General features: G+C 72.0%; 2 protein-coding genes across 4 annotated transcripts; one reads left to right on the top strand and one right to left on the bottom strand.

Moving 5' to 3' along the window:
• Nucleotides 1–512: 512 nt before the first annotated feature.
• FAAP100 (FA core complex associated protein 100) lies at nt 513–7,660 on the top strand. 2 transcript variants are annotated; one of them, XM_045836130.1, is made up of 9 exons: nt 513–758; nt 878–996; nt 1,693–2,633; nt 3,557–3,680; nt 3,826–4,598; nt 4,714–4,850; nt 5,237–5,353; nt 6,489–6,575; nt 6,948–7,660. In XM_045836130.1, exons 1-9 carry the CDS (start codon nt 594–596, stop codon nt 7,077–7,079), a joined length of 2,595 nt encoding a protein of 864 aa, XP_045692086.1. In that variant the 5' UTR covers nt 513–593; the 3' UTR covers nt 7,080–7,660. The 2 variants fall into 2 exon arrangements, with proteins under 2 accessions (XP_045692086.1, XP_045692085.1); XM_045836129.1 differs by having other exon boundaries at nt 3,524–3,680.
• Nucleotides 7,661–9,487: 1,827 nt separating this feature from the next.
• FSCN2 (fascin actin-bundling protein 2, retinal) lies at nt 9,488–15,065 on the bottom strand. Of its 2 annotated transcripts, none has more exons than XM_045836143.1 (5): nt 13,709–15,065; nt 10,595–10,751; nt 10,251–10,372; nt 9,778–9,963; nt 9,488–9,690 (listed from the first exon to the last, which is right to left on the bottom strand). In XM_045836143.1, the coding sequence occupies exons 1-5, from the start codon at nt 14,532–14,534 to the stop codon at nt 9,488–9,490; spliced, it is 1,494 nt and encodes a 497-aa protein (XP_045692099.1). In that variant the 5' UTR covers nt 14,535–15,065. The 2 variants fall into 2 exon arrangements, with proteins under 2 accessions (XP_045692099.1, XP_045692100.1); XM_045836144.1 differs by having other exon boundaries at nt 9,778–9,945; nt 13,709–15,059.
• Between the last annotated feature and the right edge of the window lie 7,199 nt (nt 15,066–22,264).

Here is a 22,264-nt window from a genome sequence, read left to right as displayed (position 1 = left end):
GCCCAGAGCCGCTGGTCGTGGCGATGGCAAGAGTTGGCACTGCTCGCCGCCCCAGGACCCCGCGGCATCCAGGCGCTCCCCAAACTCGAGAGAAGAGCCTTAGGCGCGTCCGGCCTGCTCCCCTGGGGGCCCCGCGGGCCTGCCCGGCTCGGAGACGCACGAAGGGAGCGGGACTTGGTGCCGGACCGAGGGGGCCCCTCGGCCCTGAACGGGCGTGGAAGAAGATGCTGCGGACCGGACCGGCACCCCCAAGCAGGCGCCTCGAGCCGCGTGCAGAACGGGCGAGGTGGGCGAAGGCAGGCCGTCGGGTTTCGCGTGTTGGCCAAGCCGCTCCGTGTCCCCTAACTTTGTCGCACGGACGCTGCGCCCCAACCCTCGGGCAGAGGCTCCAGTCCAGCCTCCAGGACCCGGCAGGCGGCCGCAACGCGTGGCCCCGCCTCCCGCCGCGGCCCCGCCCCTCACGCCGCTTTACGGCGGAGGCCGCGTCGTGACGTGAGCGGACGTACGGCGTCCCCGCCCACCCCAGCACCAGCGCCTGGAGGCGGAGGGAAGTCTCTCGCGCCACCGGCGCTCCCCGGGCAGGGGCCCACACCATGGCGGGCCTCGCGCCGCGCGTGGACTACCTGGCGGGCTTCGGCTTCCCGGTCGGGGGCCTGGCGGCGGGCAAGCCTCGTGTGCTGTGTCTCGGGGCGGAGATCCTCCTGTCCACCGGGAGGGAGCTGGTCTACGTCTTCGACTCGGAAGGGAGGCAACTGACCGTGAGCGTGGGGGCGGCGTCCCGGCCCCGAGGGGCGCGCGGGGAGCAGGGAGTGGCCGGCGCGTTCGAGGAGTTAGTCCGCAACTAAAGCCTCCTGCACCCCCCGCCCCCCACGCCCAGGCGGTGTACAGGTTTCCCGGGCAGGTGTGGCACCTGGAGGTCCTGGCCCTTCGCAGGGTGCTCTTCGTCCTCTGCGCCCGGAGCGGCGTCTATTGCTTGTCTTTGGACCAAGCGGGCAGGTGAGGAGGGGTCGTCGGGTGGCCCTGCCGGGAAACACCGGCCTGTGGTCTGTGCCACCCACCTGCCCGCCAGTGCACTGGGGCAGGACGAGCCCTCACCAGCCCTTTCCGTGGAGGCGCAGGGGGACGGTGGGTTCAGACCCAGCCTGGAAGTCGTAGGCATGCCCGCCGCCAGCCCCTGCGTCCCCTGGCAGGCTGCTGCTGGCAGAGTCCGGCGTACAGCGGGTGCAGGTGGGTGAGTCTGCCACCAGGAGCAGGACTTACCCCCTTGGCCTTGGGGGTCCTGTCCCCTCGGGCCTGACACACCTCCCCGGTGGGTCTCCGTGGTCCTTGAGCCATTGCCTAGCTGAGACTGATGTTGCCAGCGGGGCCCAGGGCAGCAAAGAGCCTGCAGGCACCTGCTCACTCTGACTTAAGACCCAGGAAGGTTTGGTGCCGGCGGTAAAAGTGGCCTCAGGTTCTGATAGGCCCACGCTGATGAAGCTTTTCCATCCGAGCTCCATTTTCCGGAAACCTTGCTGCATGTGTGTCCCTAGGCCAGTGGAGCCGTCCGTGGGGCCAGCCGCTCCCTGCTGAGCGCCCGCCCCCCCACGCAGCTGACCGCTGGCTGTGAATGGTCCAGAGCCAGGCTGGGAGCGGGTTGTCAAGGAGACAGCGTGTGACTATCGGGAGTGACGCTTCCCTGTCTCCTCCGAGGTCTGTGAGCCAGAGCGAGAGGGATGAGCAGGACAGTGAGCCCCCGGCCCCCGTCATCCCCGTGGACCCAGACGCCTGTGTCCTCCCCGACGCCACGCTGTGCGCTTTCACCGTGCTGGACGGCGTGCTCGTCACACTGGCCCAGGGCACCGCCCAGTGGAGGCTGCAGCTGTTCGAGTGTCCCGGTCCGGGGCAGGCCAGGCCCCTGGGCAAGACTGGCGAGGTGGAGCTGTCCACCTCCACACCCCCAGCCAGCGGCCCGGGGAAGCCCGCAGCCCCCGACTTCCTCCCCGTGCTGTGCTGCATGTCACCGCCAAGCTGCGGGGCCCCCCACCGCCTCCAGCGGGGTCCCCAGGGCTTCTCGCTGGAGGGGGCCCTGTTCGGGCTCCTCTTTGGCACTGACGCCGCCCTCCTGGAGTCGCCCGTGATCCTCTGCGGCCTCCCAGACGGCCAGCTCTGCTGCGTCATCCTGAAGACCCTGGTCACCTCCAGCTCGGCCCCAGGGGACCCGAAGGCCCTCGTCAGGACCCTCCATCACCTGGAGGAGCCTGTCGTGTTCATTGGGGCCCTGAGGACAGAGCCGCTGGCTGAGGACGGGGAAGACGCCTGCTGTGACTGCCTGGTGGCGCTCGGTCACCGGGGCCGAACACTGGCGGTCAAGGCCAGCCGCGACGGGGCCGGGAGTCTGGTGCCAGAGCTGCGGGAGTACTGCCTGCCGGGGCCCGTGCTCTGTGCCGCCTGCGGCAGGGGCGGCCGCGTGTACCACAGCACGCCCTCCAGCCTCTGCCTGGTGGACCTGGCTCGGGGAGGCGCCCCCTGGCTCGGGGAGGAGGCGGACATGCCGGCCGCCGGCCCGGGAGGCCTGCCCTCCCTGCTGTGTCCAGCCAGCCTGAGTGTCTGCAGTGTGGTCACCCTCGCAGTGTCACCGAGGCCGCCTGGAGGTGAGAGTCACCGTGTAACCCCAAAACCAAAGGCATGGGCACGGGTGAGACCGCCCTTGGCAGTCCCCTCTCTCTGTGAGCTGGCCTGGGCCCCCCCCCCACCCCCGCCTCGCCCCTGGCTGCCAGAGACCCGACGGGACAGGGTCAGCTCACCCGGCGGCGCCTCGTGGTCGACGGGCCGTGACCCGGGGTCCAGGAGGGCCTGATGGTGGGTGCGCCCTGCCTGGTGGGCTCTGCCCTGGGTGGGCGAGCCCCTGGGTGGGCTCTGCCCCTGGGTAGGCCAGGGCAAGAGCCCCTTTCCAGGACAACCCTTCCGTCCCAAGGGATCTGGGGGAGACCCCCGCGGGGTCGGGTTGAGTCCTGACGTTTCCGTCGAAGGCCGGGAAACGCCTCCTTTGCTCGTTGGGGGGCCAGCCAGCCAGCCCGCCCGGGGCTGGGGGAGGGCAGCTTCCTGGGGCTCTGACTGTGCGCTCTCGGGGGGCAGGGGGGGGGGACACGCCCAGGGCCCGTCCCCATGAGACGGTCCAGGAGTCGGCCCGAGGCCCGCGGTGCTCCGTGCCCCGGAGGGAGGCGCACACGGCACTCGCTTCCCTCCTGAACCCCCGGAGCGGCCGTGCCGGCGGCCTGCTGAAGGTGCGGCTGCGCCTGGCTGAGACGGGGGCCCACGTGGGTCCTCGTCGGGCCACTTCTAGCCCCGTCCATGGACAGTGTGCCGCCTTGGTGCCGCCTGCACTGTGCCGACGTCCCCCCCAGGGAGGGCCCCGGGGCCCGGCAGTGTGACGGGCGTGGGCGGCCCGTCGTCCTGCTCCCTGGCCTGGGTGTGGTTCCCGCCGGAGCTTGGGTCGGGGGAGCTGTCCAGCAGCTCGGCCCCTCTCCATGTCTGTCTTCAGGGGGCACTGAGCTCCTGGCCCTGTCTGCCCGAGGCCGCCTGCTGACCTGCCGCTTGGAGCAGAGCCCTGAGGCGCCGTGGCCCGCCAGGGGGACCGCGGTGGACACTGGCCGGAAAATCAAGGACCTGCTCTGCAGCATCCGCACTGTCTCCGAGAGGTGAGCGGCCAGCGACGTCCTGGGGGGGCAGCGTCCTGGGTGTGGACACTGGCCCGGGCCGGATTCGTCGCTTTGCCTCCGAGCACTGGCGAGAGCCCCCAACGCTGCCCAGCCAACGCCTCCCGGGTCCCCCTGCTCTTCCCAGGGCATCCTCCCTGAGGAGGGCCGTGGAGCAGCGGGACCAGGCCCTGACGCGTCTCAACGAGGCCCTGAACGTGAGCTGCGCTCTGCTGTCCCGCCGGGCGGGCCCCCGGCCCATCTCCTGCACGACCACCACCGCCTGGAGCCGCCGGGAGCTGCAGGACGTGCTGACCGCCACCTGCCTGCTGGAGAGCAGCGGCGGCCCCCGCCTGGGCCCGGGCTGGGCGCTGTGCGTCCAGGTGCTCCCTGGCGCCCGGGCCCCAGACCCGGAGGCGGCTGGCCCGGCCGTGACCTACACCGTTCCCGTGGACCAGCTCGGCCCCGGCGGCCGCCGCGAGGTGACGCTGGCCCTGGGCCCGGGCGAGGACGGCGTGCTGGACCTGCCCGTGACCGTGTGCTGTGCCCTCTTCTACAGCCTGAGGGAGGCGCTGGGCGGGGCCCTGGCCCCCTCGGGCTCTTTCGGGGATGCCTCCCGGGACGAGGGCCCGCCCGACACCCTGCCCGGGCCGGGGGGCATCTGCCTGCCCCTGAGTGAGCACACGGTGGACCTGCTGCAGGGCCTGCGCTTCCCTGGCCTGGCCGCGCCCCCCGCGCCGGCCCCGGGGCCATCGGGCCCCGCGAGAGACCCTGTGGACACCTTCCTGGAGGCCTGCTGCCGTCCCGGCGGCCGCCCGGCGGGACCCGCGCCCCCCAGGGCCACGTACCTGCTCCCCTCCGTGGCTGCCATCACGGTGTCGGCAGAGCTGCTCAGAGCCGCCTGGGGGGGCAGGTTCTCAGGTCCGTGCTGCTGCCCGGCTTCGCTCTGGCCCCTGGGCCCCGAGGCCTGCGGCTGGGGGTCCTCCTCGCTGCCCCGGGGCCGTCCCAGCTCACAGCCCACACCTCTGTCCCGCAGGCACATCCCTGAGCTGCGCCACCCTGCAGTGGCTGCTCGCCGAGAACGCCGCCGTGGACGCCGTGCGGGCCCGAGCGCTGTCCTCCGTCGAGGGCGTGGCCCCGGACGGCACCGACGTCTGTCTCACTGTGCGCGAGGCAAGTGGGGGGCCGGCCTCTGCGGCAGCTGCTCTCCAAGCTGGGGGGGTGGTCTCCGAGCTGCTGTCATCGGCTCAGTGTCAGCCAGGCCTCCCGGAGGTCCCAGGGGCGGACCATGGCCGCCCAGCCCACGCCCCGTGTGCACACTGGAACCTGCTGTCGGGGGGCCTGGGTGTGCAGGGGGCTATGAGCAGTGTCCAGGCCAGCCACAGCCATCCCCTCGTGCCGCAGGGGGCAGGGGGGCCGCTTTGCCCTCGGTCGGTCGGGCAGCTGGTTCTCCAGGTGAGTGTCACCTGAGGGCGGAGAGACCCAGCCTGAGCACCCTCCGGCCCCAAGCCTCGCCCGGCCAGGGGCTGCGGATGGACTCGGGCCCTCCTGTGCCGCAGGTGGCGGTGCCTGACGTGTGCCCAGCAGGGTCCCTCCAGGCCGTGGAGATCCAGGTGCAGAGCTGCTCCCTGGCCAGCGTGTGCGGGGCCCACGGCGCCGTCCTCGGGAGGATGCAGGTGCGTCGCCCGCCCAGCCTGGGCCGCAGCGGGGGGCTGGGGGGCTCCCCTCGTCTCCGCCTCCGGGCGCCCGTGTGTGCGGGGGCCGGCGGGGTCCTCTGCTCGCCCTCCTCTGCTCGCCGCCCTCAAGGGCGCCCAGGACGCACTCGGCCAGCGGCGGACACGAGAGCTTCCTGCTGCTGCTCGCTGGCCGGGGTCTGCTGGAGGCTCCTGCGCTGGGCTCGCTGGGCTGGCTGGGCAGAGGCCGCCCCTGGGCTCGGACACCCTGGGCTCCAGCCCAGGACGGGGTGTCGGCTCATCGGAGCCTCCGGGTCTTTGCTGGGGGGCGGGGCGGGGGCCGGCCCCAGTGCCACGCGGAGCGGACACCTGCGTGTTCCGGAGGAAGTCTGTCAGTGGTGCCCTCAGCTGGGCACAGCCCGGCTCCTGTGCTCGGGGGCGGGCCGTGCCGCCACCAGCCCACTTGGGCGGTTTTCCGAGAGCGGGGTCCACACAAGGGCCTCACCAGGGACTCACCAGCACCTGCTCCCTGGGGTCCGAATGCACAGTCTGAGCTCTGACGAGGGACTGGGGGCTGCCCTGGATGTCAGCAGGCTGGTCACCTGCTGGTCACAAGCCCAGGCCAGCCACTCTGATGGCCACCTCACGTGCCTCTGTGACCCTTCTGTGACGCTTCTGCCCCCGACCTGCCGTGACCCCGGTGACCTCCTCGCTGCCATGACCAGCCGCCCCCGCCCCCCTGCACATGCCCAGGCTCAGGAGCTGGTCCCAACCTGCAGGCGGCAGGGTGGCCCCAGGGCAGCGGTGTGGGCCACCTTGAGCAGCACAGGGAGCTGCTCTGGGTTTCGGACTCTGCTGCTCTCTCTTGGGTCCGAGTCTCCTCAAGGCCCTGCCCTCTGCGCCGGTCTGGAGCCAGGACCCGACCCCCTGGGAGCTGGGGTGCGGGTGACTTCGTCTAGGAAGCTGTGCTGGAGCCGCACCACAGTGGCCGGCTGGGCGGGTGGGAAGCCGGCACGTGCCCTCAGTGTGGAGGGAGGAGGGGGGGAGGGAAGGGGCCGCCCAGCTGGAAGCTGGAGGACTGGGGCCTGGAGCCCCTGGTGCTGCCGGCCACCCCCAGCAACCTGCCCCTTGCCCCCAGAGGGTGGTGGAGGAGCAGGCCGCCCGGGGCTCCGGCCCGCCCGACCTCCGCATGCAGCACCTGCACCAGACCCAGGCCAGCCACGAGGTGAGGCCCCTGGGGTCCCGTCCCCAAACCCCCCACCAGCCCTGACAGTGGGGACCACCCCTGGCCAGGCTCCTGTGTTGCCCTCAGAACTTGGGGGAAGGGGGTTGTGCTGGGTCACTTCTGTCTGTGGCCCCCCACCTAGCTGCTGGCTGGGACCCTCCTGTCCCCTGGGAGGTGTGGGCTCCCTTTGCACGCTCTCTGTCCTGGGGGAACTGCAGGGCCAGGCAGGGGGGCCCGCCCTTCCCAGGCGCAGACGAGCCCGTGCTCCAGCCTCCCTGCCCTGTCCCGAGCGGGGTGGGTGTGGGACAGGCGCCCCCAGAGGGGCCTGGCGGGCATGGCGGGGCCTAGCGCTCGCCCCCACTGCCCCTGCAGGCGCTGCTGCGGGAGGTGCGGACGCTGCGGGACCAGCTCTGCGAGGAGGACGGGGCCGGCTCCCACGCCACCACAGAGAGGCTCCTGCAGGTGTACCGGCAGCTGCGCAGCCCGGGCCTCCTGCTGCTGTGACCGCCGCCACCAGGGGTGCCCGCCTCGTCCCGTCCCGGGTCCGGGCCTTGCCCCCGTCCTCCCCTCCTCCCACCGCGGCCCGCCGTCTCCACCCTCCTCCTGTTGCTGCTGGGCGGTGTCCCCAGAGCATGGGGGTTGGGTCAGCGACGTCCGCTCCACTCTCAAGCTCGGGACCGTGGGCTGGACCCCAGGGCAGGAGTCGCGTGGCTCCCCCGGGTGGCCCTTGGCAGCCAGGGAGAGACTGTCCGGGACTGGGACCCGGGGCAGGTGTGGGTCTGCCCGCCACCGTGACTGGAGGTGCCGCCTCCCCACAACCGCCTGCCACCCACGGGGGACGGCGTGGCCCTGCCCTGCACTGCTGCGATGCTGCCCGTGACTCCGCCCAAGGGCAGGGCGGGGGCTTCAGGTGGCCTGTGGCCGGGCCACCCCCACCCCCGCACCCAGCACTGCCCGGACCCCGGTGGGGGGCGGCGCTGGTGGTGTGAATTCCATGTTTGGGAAGGTGACACCTGGGTGTCCCCTGGTGCTATGTGCTGGGGGCTGTGAGGGCCCCACCACCACCTCAACTGACCTTTCTGTGAGCTGCCTCTGCCTCCTCTGGTCTTGTTTCCCGCCTCCCCCCACCCCCCGAGCGGTGGTTTGGACCCGGACTCCTGGGTGCCCTGTGTGTGCCCTGCACCAGGTGCGCCGTGTGCTGGGGGCTCTCCGAGGCCCTGGGGCGCAGCGCTCCCCGGGGAGGGAAGGGGAAGCTGGGTACACCTGCGACGGGGCAGGAAAGGTGGGATGTGACACGGAGGACAGCCAGGGCACAGGCCGCAGGGCGGTGGCCTCAGCGGTCCTGGCCAGGGTGTGGGAGCCGGGTGTCCACAGGTGCCAGGCGGCGCCTGGGGCGGCTCAGCCAGGGGAGGGGGCCGCGGGCTGGCTGCCCCTGCGACGTCCCCCACACGCAGCTCCAGCCCGCCTCAGCCACAGGCCGCCCTCTGCACCCAGTCCCAGCCTGCACGCCCCACGCGGGGTGCCGGGGCGGCCCCCACTCCCCATGCCCTGCGGGTCAGAGCCCAGGAATGTGGCGCTGGGATTCCCGCCTGCTGCGACCTGCCTCCCGGCCCTGACCCGCTTTCCCTCCCGGACGCCACCAGGGGGCAGCACAGGCCGCAGCTCAGCAGCCTCCTGGTCTCCTGGACAGCTGGGTCCCGAGTCTGCTGCCCCGGGTTAACCGGTGCTTTGGGCTCCTGGCCCCTGCCCGGCCCTCCTGTGTCCCTAGGGTGAGGGGGCCCGGCCGGGGGCTCCTTGGGGAGGGGCTGCAGGGAGCCTTAGGACAGACCTAGCGGGGCCTGCGCCCCCAGGTCCCGCCCCCTCCCCTCCCGCCGCCTGGCCCCGTGTATCGGATCTTCACTGGCACCCGCTTTGCGCCTGCTGCCCCTTCGGAGTGCTCCGCCCTCTCCTGGGGCCAGGCTGCTGGGACCCAGTGGAGGGGCTCCTGCCCCAAGGGAGGGCTGGGCTGGCGGGGGCGGGGCTTCCTCCGCAGGTGAGGCCTTCTGGCCCTCTGTGGCCTCCCTCCCTCCCCCTGGGCTCCGGCCCTTGGCTCCGGCCCTCTCCCAGCCCCCAGTGCCCTCGTCCTCACGGTCCTGACCAGTGCCAGGGGTACTTCTCACGTCTCAGAAGTCCCAGGCCACCCAGCCCATCGGGGGGGCAGTGGCCTGGGCGGAGGTTCTGGGCGCCGGGCGCTCTGGGCAGGCACATGGGTGAACCAGGACGTGGTCCCGTCAGCCACCCTGGCCTGGGGTGGCAGCCAGCGGCCGGGCGAGGCCCTCTGTGCGCAGCTGGGGTGGGCTCCGCCCGAGAGCCCCTCTCCTGGGGTGAGGGGGGACGGTCGGCGGCAGCAGGACAGCTGCCTGAGCTGAGAAGGGTCCTCTCCCCCGGCCCTCCATCCGCGGGTCGTGGGAACTGTGGGGGTGGTTCGTCCACCAAATGATTCCGGGGTTCCCTAAGATCCTGCCCCAGCGCTAGGAGCAGCGATGGAGACACACTGACCCCAAAGACCCTGCAGCTGCTCCGTCTTGCTGGGCCTCCTGGGGGGCGGGACAAGCGGAGGAGAGCTCCCCCACCCATTCCTGGGGTTGTGCAGGATTGCGGGGGCGCGACCCGCTGGGCCTTCCTCCTGGACAGGCTGCCACGCTGCATGTCCTGGGCATGAGAGTTGGCGAGGCGGAGTGCGAGCCCCAGGAGCCAGGGAGGGCCGCCGCGGGCGGGGACGCCCTTCCGGGGCTCGGTGCTGTGCCCAGGCGAGCCCCCCGCCCTGCAGTGCTGACACTCCGCGCCCGCCCAGAGCCGCCGCCGCCGCCGCCACCACGAGCCCGACAGCCACTGAGACAGACACGGTTTAATGGGCGACCAGGCTCGCGCGCTCAGTACTCCCAGAGCGCGACCCCGGCGGGCACGTCCGCGTCGGCGCGCAGCAGCCCCGAGGCGCCGCCGCGCAGGTACTTGCCGTTCCGGGCGCGGATGGCCAGGCGGCCGCGCTCGCGGAACTCGAAGAGGAAGTCCTCGGCGCGCTCGCCGTCGCTGCACACGCTGCCGTGGCTGCCGGTGTGCCAGAACCCGCAGCGCCCTGCGGAGCAGGCGGGAGTCGGCGGGGCGGCCTCCGGGCCGCGCGCAGCCCCGCCCGCGCGCGCGCCCCCCGGCCCCCCGCCCGCACCTCGGATCTGGTAGGCGCCGTCGCTGAAGCTCAGGTGGAAGACGTCGTACACCGAGCGGTTGGTGTCCAGCTGGTTGGAGCCGCGGCGGTGGCACACGAAGCCGTCCAGGCCGCGCAGCACCAGGATGGGCCGGTTGATGAGCTTGAGGATGAACTCCTCGTCCTCGCCTGCAGGGGGAGCCATCCCTGTCCGAGCCGGTCAGGCGGGGCGCGGCGGGGGGCCCCCCAAAGGCTCCAGGGCCCAGGTCTGCCATCGCCAGCGACCTCGCAAGCGGCCTGCCGCACCCCAGCCTGGGCGCCCCGAGGGTGTCGTGGGGAGGAGGGTGCTCTGGGGCCTAACTAACTGCTCGGCTGCCGTCCGCAGCCACGCTCTGGACCAGCCAGTGCCCGGGGCAGCAGCCAGTGCCCGGGAGGGGGCGGGGCTGCTCTGGGCGGGCCGTCACGGGGTCTCTGGGCGGGCGGGGAGCGCTCACCCACGAAGTCGCTGATGGCCGCCAGCTGCCCGTTCTTCTTCATGCACACGTAGCGCCCGTTACTGGCCTTGAGGGCCACCCGCCGGCCTCGCCACTCCATCTCGAACATGGTGCTGGCCGAGCTGAGGGGGCGGGGCGAGGTCCCTTCAGAGCAGCAGCAGGTGGGGGCTCAGGGCCCGGCCTTCCCACACCCCTGCGTGCGACACTGCCCCCTGGGGGCGGGGCAGGCACTTGCTTCCCAGCGGTAGGCACGCCAGGAGCTCTCCCCACCCGGTGGGCACGCTCCCCAGAGGGGCTGCTGCGACAGATCTCCGCGGGGAGGGGGGTGGGGACGGCCCACTCACACTTGGGTGGCCGTGGCCTGGATGCCCCCGTGGGTCACCAGGGCCCAGTAGCCCCCGGTGCAGGAGTAGAAGGTGCACTTCTTCGTCTCCCGGTCGATCTGCATCAGGAAAGTCTCGTGGTCCAGCTCCTCGTCTTGGTTGGCGGAGACGTTGACCCCTGGAGGGAGGAGAAGGGAAGCCCCTCACGCCTCTCCCTGGGCGGCTGGGGAGCAGGCGGGTGGGGGGGCAACTCTTGGGGCGACCCCGAAGCCAGAGGGGCTCGTCTAGCACCTGAGAGGGTTCAGGAGGCGCTCCTCAGGGGGTCTGGGCGCTCCGCCCCCAGGGCAGCGGGGCCACACACCACACCCCCAACTCCGACCTCGGCCGGGCGCCGGCAAATCCCCGGCCCGATAATCAGCTGGTAATCCGCCAGCTCCCGCTGAGGCCCAGCTGCGGCCCAGCACCCACACTCACACTGGTCTCTATTTATATCTCGGCCCTCGGGTGCCGCAGGAAGGCAGGGGCCCCTGTCCTTCCTGGGGCCGTAGCCCAGGACACAGCCAGGGCCTGGGGTCCACTCTTGGGTACTGGGCAGGGGCTGGTCCCTTGTCACTGCCCCAGGGTCCCACTCGTGTCTGGGGTCTCCCTGGTGTCCTAGGGGAGGCCAGGGCTACTGAGGCCGTGCCTGGGGTCTTGGGCCAGGGACAGAGGAGTGTCCCCACTCAGATGGGGGACAGCGGGCAGGCTCTGGGGTCTGCCTGATATCTTCTCATGAACGAAGTTCCTGTTTCCTCAGCAACTGGCTAGTCTGAGGGGTGCGGCAGGTCACAGAGGCCCCCCCTCAGACCCCGGCACGTCCAGCTGGGGGCCTGAGGGTCAAGGCCGGGTCTTGTCCCACCCTGCCCACTGGCAGGCTGGCCGAGCACGAGGCCGGGCTGGGCCCCCCTTCCTCCCCCCACAGCCCCCAGGCTGGGCCTCCCCTCCCATTCGGGCCACTGCCCGGAGGCGAAGGCGGCCAGGCCCGCGTCCTCACGTCCATCCCCACCTCCCACCCGGCAGCACAGGAAACAGCCCTCCCCTCCGGGCACTGATGGTCCGCGGGGGCGGTGACAACAACTGGCATGTCCGGTACCCGAGACCGCTCGGGGCCCGGGCTGGGCCGGCCTCCTGGGGAAGGGGACTCGGAAGCAGACCCCGGGGGCCGGGGACAGTCCCACAGGCGCTAACAGGGTGAGGGTGGGCCACACGCCCCACACGGCCCTGCAGACGGGATGCGGTGGAGTGGGGGCTCCCTGTCACACAGCCCTGTGGGCGCCCCGACCTCGAGGTGGGAGACCTCACACAGAGCCCAGCGCCCGGAGGAGCTGGCTGGGCAGCGGCGGGCGAGCACCCGCGGGCTCTGCAGGGTCAAGAAGAGTTCTCCCCACCCCTTCGAAGATGAGAGAAGGAGCAGCTCAGGCCCCTCTCCTCCTCCTCCGGCTGCGTCCTGTCCGGACACGAGGCCCAGACCACGGGGACGCCAGCCAGCAGTCAGAGCCGCCCCTGGGGGGCGGGCACTTGGAGGGGAACGAGCGGGGGGGCTTTGGCGCTGCCCCCGAGCCGGCAAGGGGTCCTGCCTGGGACCGCCCTCCCCCGGGGCCTCCAGAAACCCCTGCCCAGGACACACTCCATGTCCCTGTGGGTCCGCCGGTTTGCGGCCGGCTTTCTGGTGCTCTCGGCAAGACGCGGACCACCGTTCACCGTGCCGGGGCGTCAGTGAGGGGCGGGGCAGCCAGGCGCTGTCCCGGGGAGGAGAAAGCAGGCGCCTGTGGGAGCGGACAGGTTTGGGGGCCGCCTGGCGTGGAAGAGGCCCGGGCCCAGGCGCTGCCGCTCTGCAGAACCCGCCGCCCCAGCTGCCTCAGGTCCAGGGGTGGGCCCCCCGGACGGAGACGCCACATCCTCTTCCCGACACTGTGGGCGCCCACCCAGTCAGCCCCGAACCTCGGGGGGCCGTCAGGCTCACTGCCAGGGAGGTGGGGCAGCAAGAGTGGGCCCCGCAGTGGCAGAGGCAGGTGGTGGGTCTGGTTGCCGGCCACCATCCCAGGGTGGTCCCTACGGCGCTGTCCCTCACCACCACCGACACCAACCCCATCGACACTGCCACCGCCACCACACTGCCAGAATCGCCGGGAGAGCCTGCAGCGCCATCCCGGTCCCCACAGCCACCCTCGCCTCCAGCAGCAGCACGAGTCTGGCTCGAGAGCTGAGCTCCGACTGACCCGGAAGGGGTCTTCCCCGTGTCACTGACACACCAGGCACGTGGGCCTGAAGCTGGACTGGGGGGGCCCATGGTGGGTGGGGGCAGGGCCATCACCTGCAGTCAGAGCCCAGGGCCGGGCCACATGCCTGGACGTGGGCTCGGGAGGCTGTGGGGCACCCGCACCTGTGCTGGCCTGGCCTAGAGGCCACTGTTCCCAGGCGCTCACGTCGGGGCCTCTGCCCTCTGGAGGGAGGGGCTCTGTGCCAGGTCAGGGCCACTCCTGGGCACTCAGAACCAGGAGCCCAAGCGGGAGGCAGCTGAGGCTGCTGGCCCAGGCCTGGGGTGGCCCCTGGCCGTGCGGGGCCACTTTGGGACCTCGGCTTCCTCGGCGGGAAGTAGGAGCTGCCCACAGGTGTTTGACTGGGTGTGGAAGGGCCCACTGGTCACATGGGGCAGGCGACCGATGACCCGGGAGGCAGGGGGACCAGGCTGGACCCCAGAGGCAGACAGAGCCTTCCCGCCAAGAAGCACAGACCCCGGGGTCGTCGGTGCCCTGCGTCCCCCGGGCCCCGTACTGGAGGGACCCCAAGGTCCCGCCCCACTCCACCCCTGGGTCAGCCCCGTAAAGGTGTGGGAGCATGGCTCTGCCCACCCCCGGCTCCGCTGGCTCCTCCCCAGTTCCCTTCGAGTCCAGAAAGTGCAGTGGTGGGGTGGGGCAAGGGGCGGGAGCCGGGACGGTCCCCGGCGGGCAGGGCACCGCCCAGGCAGCCTGAGGGGGAGCCCCTCCCTCCTGCCCCAAAGCCAGCAGCCCTCCCCGAGGAACCCCCGGGGCCCGCGCCCGGCCCCACCAAGCACACATCCGCACCGCCTGGATGGGCCGCCCCGAGCCGCCTCACCTTGCCGCACGGACAGGTAGCGGTGGTTGGCGGCCACCAGCACGACCTGCGGGTGGCTCTCCTCCAGGTCGAACAGCTCGTCCTTGCCGGGCCGCGTGTTGCGGCCGGCGCGGAGCGTGCCGGCGGGCCCCACGGGCGCCAGGTAGCGGCCGTCGCAGTCCTTGAAGGCCAGCTTGCCGGCCTTGAACTCCAGGGTGTAGCGGGCGCGGGCCTCGGGCTCCCAGACCAGCCGGCCGTCGCTGCGCAGGTAGCGGCTGTCGCAGGCGCGCAGGCAGTACTGGCGGCCGCGGAAGATGAGCGTGACCAGCGCGTCCACGCCCCACGGCGCGTTGCTGTCGGCCGCGATCTCGTCCTCCTGCGGGCACAGGTGGGCGTAGCGCCGCCGGCTCACGCTCAGCAGGTGGGCCTGCGGGTGGATGGCCAGGTGCACCGTCCACAGCTCGGCCGGGGACACGGCGGTGGCGAAGCAGGACAGCCGGTCCTCCGTGCCGCCGAAGAAGCGGCCGTGGGGCTCCGACCGCAGCGCCCAGCGCCCGTCCGGCTGCGGCAGCACCAGGAAGCGGCAGTCGCGGCCCGGCCGCTCCGCCTCGCAGGCCACGCGCCCGTCCTCCTCGGCCGACAGGTAGCGGCCCAGGTGGCTGCTGCGGAACAGCACGGCGGCGCCCTGGCCCGGGACGGGCTCCAGCACCCACGTCTGCTTCCTCTTGAGGCTGGGCGCCGAGGCGTTGACCTTGAAGCCGAAGCTCTCGGCCGTCAGGTAGCGGTCGGCATCGTTGACCAGGCCGAACTGGATCTTCAGCACCTGGTGCAGCCCATTGGTGGGCATCACGGCGGTGGCGGCCCGGCGGGGGGCCTGGACGGCTCTGTCTGCGCGCTCACGGCCCCCGGCGGCCCCCAGAGGCCCGGCTCCGCTGGGCTGGCCCGTGGCCCCCGGGCCCCGCCGGCGTCATGGACCCGCTGCCCGCCCGCCCGCTCGGACGCTGCCCTGGCTGGTGGCTGCGGGCCCAGGCAGCTCTTACATGACTGGCGGGCAGAGGAGGGCGGGTGGGGGGCGGATCAGACCTGGGCCGGCTTAGGGGCAGCGGCCGCCTGTCTTCGCCCCAGCTTGGATTTCAGCTGCTCCCGGACGGTGGAGGGGCCGCAGCCGGGTCCGTGGGGCTGGACGGCGCCCCCGCGGAGGGCCTGACCCACCCCGTGGGGTCCCCGGCGGCAGCTGCGGCCCGGGCCCCGGCCCTGTTCCCACCTCGTGGCCCTGGCACCTCTTGGCCCTCTCCCCCTCACCGCCAGCCCCAGGGCCCCCAGACCCAGCGCACGGACCCGCCAGCCCTGCCCAGCGCCTTCCTGGCCCAGTGAGAGCCGCCTGGTGGAAAACACGGCGCGGCCGCAACCCGATCACAGCCCTCCACCCTCAGCGGCCGCCAGGGCCCGGCCAGATCCAGTTACCGCCTCTCTGGCTCCTGCCGCCAGGGGCGCCGCGAGGCCCCCCACCTGGCGGCCGCAGCCCTCGTGTCCTGCGGCCCCCCAAGGCTGCCCCGGGGCCCCAGGCCTGATGCCCCCACCCCCCGAGTGTGGCTGGGGCTGGGCGGGTGGCAGGCAGGGGTGTCTGGGCCAGGGAGTGGGCTGGGCGCCTGTGGCATCAGACCTGAGCCCGGGCAGGCAGTGCAGAGGGAGCCAGCGCCCTGGCCCCACTGGGCTGGGCGGCCTGGCTGTGCCGGCCCCGGGGGAGGGCCCCTGCTTGCAGCCGAGGTGGCAGCCCTGTGACAGGGACAGTGACACCTGCCACGGGCCGCGCGGGCGGGTGGAAGGGGACGCGGGGGAGTGAGTGCAGAGGCAGTAGGCCCCGTGCCCCGGTCCACACGGACCTCTCACCCGCCCTTCTCTGTGGGGGACCCCTGGACAAGCTGGCCATGGTCGATGGCCCTGGGACCCCTGAATGGCCGTCCACACCGCCAGAGACACTGGCCTGTCCAGGGGGCTGTGTAGCGCTGAGGCCAGCTAGAAGAGGCCGGACGCTGGCCGCCCCCGAACCCGGCACCTCCCAGCCCCAGCGGCCGGGTCCCCCCTGCACCCCAGCCTGCCGAGCCCCGGGGGCCGTCTCTGGGGACCTGCAGCTGCCTGGCCGGGCCTGGCTCCTGCACCTGCCTGTGGGGCTGGGCGCCAGGTAGTGAAACCAGAGCTGCCCAGCGTGGGCCTGGGCCAGCGCAGTGTCCTCTTCCTCGTCATGGCGTGTGACCCTCGGGGCTCCCCGGGGGCTGGGACCTGGGACCAAGGGGCACTCCAGACACCGGGCCCAGAGGCCTGCTCCACCCCCAGGGGCCCTGCAGAGCCCAGGAGCAGCCCTGCAGCCGCCTGGAGGCCGGGACGGGCCCCGGGCTGTGGGGCTGCAGCAGACGGAAATGGGCTTGGGCAGAGCAGGCCTCTGGGCCCCAGGTGGCACAGCAGCAGGCAGCACGAGGGTCCGTGGTTGGGGCTGGACGCAGGCTCAGGAGCCCTTCCTCCCTCCCCTCAGGGCCGCCTCCCCCTGCAGCCGCCTGGCCCGGGCAGACGTGGAGAGGACCGGGACCCAGCCAGGATGCAGAGAGACACCCCCAGGCCGGGAGGACGGGGCGCAGGTCCTCGCTCAGGCACTCGGTGGGGGAGGCGGCCCCCGCTCCCGGGCCGCACGGTTCGGTCTCTGCCTGCACCTCCAGCCCCGGCCCTGGACGGCCGCCGCAGGGCCCGGGGCGGGGGGGGGGGTGCAGCTGGCCGCCCCTCCGTCCTCCACTTGTCCGTGCGTGAGGGAGGGCAGCGCACCCACGGGCCCCCTCACTGGTGGCCCGGGCTCAGGACTGGGATGGGCGGGAGGGCGCGTCGGCACCACGTGCCCGGCGGGGAAGCCCGGCCGCCAGGCGCTAAGCGGGCCTGGCTCCAGGCAGCCTCTTGGCGTCAGAGCCAGCGTGGCTGCGGCCTCTCAGTCTGGGGCCCCCCCGAGTCCCGGGTGGGGGCAGGGCGCCTGCCTGGGGTGGCCGTCGGGCCCTGGGGGGGCGACTCTGAGAGACGGGCCCCCCAGGTCATCCCCTTGGAGGAAGGCGATGTGCAGAGCACCCCCCACCCTGCCTCTCCCTCGGGACCCTGGGCCCTCGCCTTTCCAGAACCCCCCCACGGCTCTGGCACATAGTAGGTACTTCATAAGTCCTGTGAACGTCCCGTGTGGGGGTTCTTGTGTGCCGGGCTGAGCTCTGCTCTGTGTGTGTGTGTGTGTGTGTGTGTGTGTGTGTGAGACAGAGACAGAGACAGAGACAGAGAGAGAGAGAGAGAGAGAGAGACCACACACAGACGGGGATGGGCAGGGCCGGGCACGGCCTGGAAGGCACAGCTGCCGCTGGCCCACCCCCGGCTGCCCAGCAGGGCGAGGAGGGGGCTCGCACAGACGCGCCCACCACCATGTCCTGCCCCCCAGACCAGCAGGCAGGCCGCTCGAAGCTCCAACTGAAACAGGTTTTGTGCTGGGGGTGCCTTGTCCTGGGGGCCACCGAGAGGCCACGGGGATGAGCCGCACCGGGCCCCTTCCTCAGGGGGGGACCATCTGTGGTTGCACACAGCCAAAGGGATGCTCGTGGCCACGGTGGGCCTGGGAGGCAGGGGACCCCTCAGCTGTGGGGAGCCCCCAGCAGACGAGGCAGGGCTGGTCCCCTTCGGGGTGTCCGGCAGGGCCAGGGGCAGGGAGGGCTGATCCAAGGGTCCCCGGCCTCTGGTGTCCAGCCTGGAGCTCTCAGGGCAGGACTCCTTTCCCGGGGTGCTGGGGGCTGGGCGGACCAGGCCTCTCAGAGGGTCCCCTCCCCCTACCTCCAGCCAAGGCCCCCCAGGGCTGCAGGGAAAGGACCCCCCTGGCCCATCTAGACCATTGGCCCTGGATGCCAGCGCCAGCCTGGGCTCCCGCCAGCACGCGGCCTGCTGCCATGGCGACCAGCACGCGAGCCAGGCCGGGTGCTGGGCGACGCTGCTGCTGGTGGCGTGAGCTGGCACGGGCCCGGTGTGTGTGCTGGCTGGGGGTGGGGCGGCCCCCGCCTTGGCTGGCCCGGAGCCCTGGAAACTGGGAAGTGGCCCAGGACGGAGGCTGGGCAGCCCCACTGCTGAGGGACCTCCACGAGCCCCACCTTCCCAGACCCACCCCAGGCACCGGCCCCTGCTCTGGGCATCACTGGCCGCACCTGCCCTCGGGCCGCGAGGCTGCAGAGTTGCTGCCCATGGAGGAAATCCCAGTGCCCACCCTGGTGTCCAGAGCCCCTCGGCCCCGGCCCGGCCCCCTGCTACTCTTCCAGCATTGCGCTCCGCCCCGCCCTGGCCCTCTGCCCCTCCACCAGCAGGCCACGCCGGCCCAGCCCCGGCTGGGCCCCTGCTCCGGGAGACCAGACCACCCTGCCAGCCCGGGTGCAGGCGGGCCCAGCCCAGGCCCGGATCTCCTGGGTGCCCGGCCCAGCGCCGGCCCCGGGGTCTCACGTGGCCGGGCCCAGGGCCCAGCCTCGCACGTCACTCACTCCCGCACACGGGCCCGGCTCGGCCACCTCATGACTTTTTCATGGCCGAGCTCTCTGTGGCCCGAGGCTCCCCTTACACGGTGGGCGGGGCCCGGCAGGGTTGGTTTACTGCGGCCCACGGGCGGTTTAGGGTGACAGCTCCCCTCAGCGGGACGGGGGGCAGTGTTGGAGCGAGCACGGGGTGGGGGGGCCCGGTGCCCACACTGTGCCGTGCACACGGACGCCGGGGTGCCCAGCCCGCACGTTCTGCCTGCTCCGTATGAACCCACCCCCACCCCCACCCCCAGGGCCCCTCTACCGCCCCTTCCCGGTGCTGGGCAGGGTGGGCCCTCAAAATTCATGGACCCTCTCCTGCCTGCCCCACCCGCCAGGCACAGAGCCGCTGGCTGGACTGGGGGAGCCCGCGTGGGGCTGTCAGGACCCCAACCTGGGGTGTCTCCTGTCTTTGTCTCTTATAACATCATAGCCGGGGGAGTCTGGCAGGGGAGGGAGAGACTGGGGGCGTGAGGGACACAGTGAGGCCGAAACGCCCCAAAGGACCTTGGGGACAGAACCGAGGGCATCCGAGCCCCCCGAGGTGCCCCGTGGACTTGGGTGATCATTCCACACCCAAACCCCAGGACCTTGGCACGACCCTAGGACGAGAGAGGAGCACCCCAAGACTGTCTCGGAGTGGGCCCCTGGCTGCATGCGGCTCAGCCTGAGGACCAGACCCGCTTCAGGAAGACAGCCAGCCGCTCCCTGCCCACCTGGGTCTCCAGGTGCGCAGGGTGGGCGCCCAGGTGGGTCAACACCTGTCAGGAACTCGGGTGCCCCAAGAACCAGATGGCAAGTGCAGCAAGTGGTATCGGTCAGTGAGGGAAATGGTCTCAAAACAGAAGGTTAAATGCTGGAGCGGAAGAAGAGATTCCACCGCAGGGTCAAAGGAAGTAAAAAAACCCAGAAAATTATTAAAAGAGCAAAACAAAGAAGAAAAAAATAAAAACATTCATGGGTGCATCTAGTAGCTGTGACAATTAATAAAGCTTACCCCCCAAAAGAACAGAGAAAATGAAGCAGGAAAGAAATTGTGAAAGAAATCACACAAGAAAACTCGCGAGAACGGAAGGATCTGCGCAGCAGGCGCCTCCAGGGGGCCCAGACGGGAGCGAGGGGCCTCAGGGTGGGGAAGTCCCCCACCCCCGCCCCCAGAGGTCGGACGGACGGGGCCAGAGCGGCCCCGGACGCCGGGAGAGCAGCGCCTGCCATCAGAGACACCGCGAGGCGGGCGCCCGTCACCCAGGGGAGTGGGAGTGCCGCCTGGCCGCCTGCCCGCAGGCGTCTTCTGTCTACCGCCCCACGGCCCCGCAGGGACCTGACCCCACCCGGCTCTCTCCACCCCCCAGAGCTCCGCCTTCAGGGCCACGGCCCTCTCCTCCTCCCCCCACTCCCCCCAGGGCTCCCCACTACCCGGGTGCAGTCCTGCGGGACCCCTGAGGCTGCCCCCCTGCCAGCACCCACCCCCTTGTGGTCCCGCGGCCTCCCACAGACCGCAGGGTGCGCGCACGGGGTGGGCGGGGTGTCTCAGAGGCCCGCCCCTTTGGTTCTGGCTCCGCCCTTCCTGCTGTAAGACCCGGAGCCGGCGCCAACCTCTCTGAGCCTCCCGTCCCTGCTCCCCAAACTGAGTATCTGCTGGGCGCTGCTGTGTACTCAGCAGACACACGGGCCAGGTCCCCGCGTGGCCCTAGCTTTGGGGTCCCTGTGTGGGTGCCGTGCGTGCATCGGGTGAGCTGGCCCTGCCCTGTCCCGTTGCCCTGTGTGCGGGCTGACCCGTATACCACCTTCTCTCCCTGCGTCAGCACTGGCTGAGGTCACCGGCCACTCCCAAGCTGCTCTGCGTCACCCTTGGGCGCGGTGACTCCACGGGGGCCTGCGGCCCAGGGCGCCTCCCTAGACCCGGGCGGGGCGGGGCGGGGCCCGCAGGCGCCTTGGGACTCCTCACCTCCGGGCCCCAGGGCCCAGCCGCGACAGCGGGTCCCACCTGGCGGCCCACCTGGGAATGACACGGGACTGCCCGGGAGCCGGGCGCCCCCTCCTGGCCCGGGGCTCTAAGTGCCTCGCCTCTCCGGGCAGTGACCCTGGTGCTGGCCTGGGGAGGGGCGAGCGAACCGCGACAGTGCACCAGCCTCCAGGGTCCCCAGGGCCCTGGGTGCCCTCCCTGGCCGTGCTCCGCTGGGGCAAAGAAAACGCGGGGTTTGTGGTAGAGGGGAGGGGGCTCCGGCACCAGGTCGGAAGCCAGCTGACAGTGGGGGCGCAGGATGGCCGCGGGGAGGCAGGGCCACCTCAAGGATCGCCCAGGAGGGCAGGGCACCCCAGGCCTCCGGCCCCCGTTGGCGCAGCTTGGGGGTCGCTCCTTGTGTTTCCCGCCTGGGCCCATCCAGCCTCGCGGGGCCCTAGTTCTCCCGCGTACACCAGCTAAGTCGGTTCCGGGAAAGCCTGTTCCCGGGGGCGGGGCCGGACCGGGAGGGGCGTGGGTGGGGCGGCACAGGATGTGCGACCGGGCTCCGCCCCCCGACAAACGAGGACGCGCGGCCCCGAGCTGGGCCTGGAAGAGAGTGCCCTGGAGGGTACCACGGGCCAGCGGGATCGGACCAGCTCCTCAGGGGGTGTACTTCCCTGCCTGCTGGGGCTGCCCCCTCCTGCTGCGCCGTGCCCCCTCCCCCGGAAGCCAGTGCCAGCAAAGGAGGGGCGGCGGCTGTGGCCAGGATGGCTGGTCAGGACCCCACCTCCCTGCACTGTGCCCACCCTGGGGACGGTGGCGGGGAGGACAGAGAGCTCAGAGAAGCGGTCTCCTGCCTATACCCCACTCTGACCCCACTGCCCCCCCGGGCACCTTCTGTTTTGCCTCAAGGACCTGCCTGTTCCCTGCGCCTCGGGGAACCTACGGCTGGGTGCCAGCGGGTCCCAGGGGGCAGGCAGGCCCCCTTTGCCCTCAGCCCCGCAGCAGCCCTGTCTCCCTGCACGCTGAGTCAGGGCTGGGGTGGGGGCCTGTGGGGGTCTCCCCTGCCCACCCCTCAGCGTGGCTTCTCCCTTCCCGCTCCTTCCGCCTCTCTCCTTGCTGTCTGCCTGCCGGGGTGGGTGCCGGGCGCTGCTCCAGGCGCCGGCGATCCTAACCCCCTGGGGAGGAGGTCGGGGACAGCGGGGCACTGGCCGGGGCTGGTGGGCAGGGAGTCGCAGGTGCACTAGCTGAAGGGGCGGGGTCAGGTCCCATCCGTGGCAGAGGGTGGCAGGAGGAACAGTGACCTGATTTGCAACATCAGCCGCGGGGGAGAAGGAGGTGGGCGGACCAGCGGACACCACATGGGTCAAGGATGTGCCAGGGCCGCTGTGGCCTGGTGGGCGCCCTGGATCCTGGCTCTGGCTCCCTGCCAGTAAGGACCACTGGCAGAGGGCGGGGGTGGTGGGTGGCGGCAGTCCACCTCCAGACAGGGGGGCCTGGGGAGTGCCCTCCACGCAGAGCGAGGCCCCGCTGCCCTGCTCTGACACAGAGGCGCTGCATGCTTCTGAGTCGCCACCAAAGATCGGACACCTGGGGACAGCAAGGCCCAAGGTCCAGTGAACCCCAGCGATGAGGCCTGGGAGGGAAGGTCCCCCAGTGGGTCCCCCAGTGGCCCCCTGTCCTCAGGCCTGTCATCCAGGGCAGGTGGGCCCGCAGCCTCAGAGTCCGATGGGGCCCAGGTCCTGACTCCCAGCCCAGCGCTCTTCTGGGAGCCCCCCTCGCCGCCGCCCCCCACCGCCCCAGCCGGGAGAGGGGGAGCCCGGCCAGAGGCCAGCGGGCCCGTCTCTGCAAGGCCTGGAGCCCTCCTCTGCCAGAGCAGCAGGCAGGAGGGGCTCAAGGACCCCTGATCTGGGTGTCTCTCTGCACCTGCCCCCCTACCTTCCTGTGGGGGCCACACTGCGGGCCTCAGTTTCCCCGTTGTGAAGTGGCACAGCCCTGTCCTCGGGCAGCGAGAGGTGGATGGCACGTGAGGCCCCGCGGGGTGACTCAGTGGCGTGAGCA

Source organism: Phyllostomus hastatus, unplaced genomic scaffold (genome assembly GCF_019186645.2).
Source record: "Phyllostomus hastatus isolate PE091 unplaced genomic scaffold, TTU_PhHast_1.1 phas_contig_210, whole genome shotgun sequence".
Classification (NCBI taxonomy): domain Eukaryota; kingdom Metazoa; phylum Chordata; class Mammalia; order Chiroptera; family Phyllostomidae; genus Phyllostomus; species Phyllostomus hastatus.
This window is presented reverse-complemented; position numbering and strand designations above follow the sequence as displayed.

Excerpts from the sequence above, each read along its gene's own strand:
- FAAP100 (XM_045836129.1), top strand. The coding sequence starts at position 594 with ATGGCGGGCCTCGCGCCGCGCGTGGACTACCTGGCGGGCTTCGGCTTC. Across the intron at positions 3,681-3,825 it reads ATCCGCACTGTCTCCGAGAG|GGCATCCTCCCTGAGGAGGG; the intron begins GTGAGCGGCCAG and ends TGCTCTTCCCAG. Across the intron at positions 5,354-6,488 it reads CCGTCCTCGGGAGGATGCAG|AGGGTGGTGGAGGAGCAGGC; the intron begins GTGCGTCGCCCG and ends CCTTGCCCCCAG.
- FSCN2 (XM_045836143.1), bottom strand. The coding sequence starts at position 14,534 with ATGCCCACCAATGGGCTGCACCAGGTGCTGAAGATCCAGTTCGGCCTG. Across the intron at positions 10,373-10,594 it reads CAGGCCACGGCCACCCAAGT|CTCGGCCAGCACCATGTTCG; the intron begins GTGAGTGGGCCG and ends CCGCCCCCTCAG. Across the intron at positions 9,691-9,777 it reads CGGCGCCTACCAGATCCGAG|GGCGCTGCGGGTTCTGGCAC; the intron begins GTGCGGGCGGGG and ends CCTGCTCCGCAG.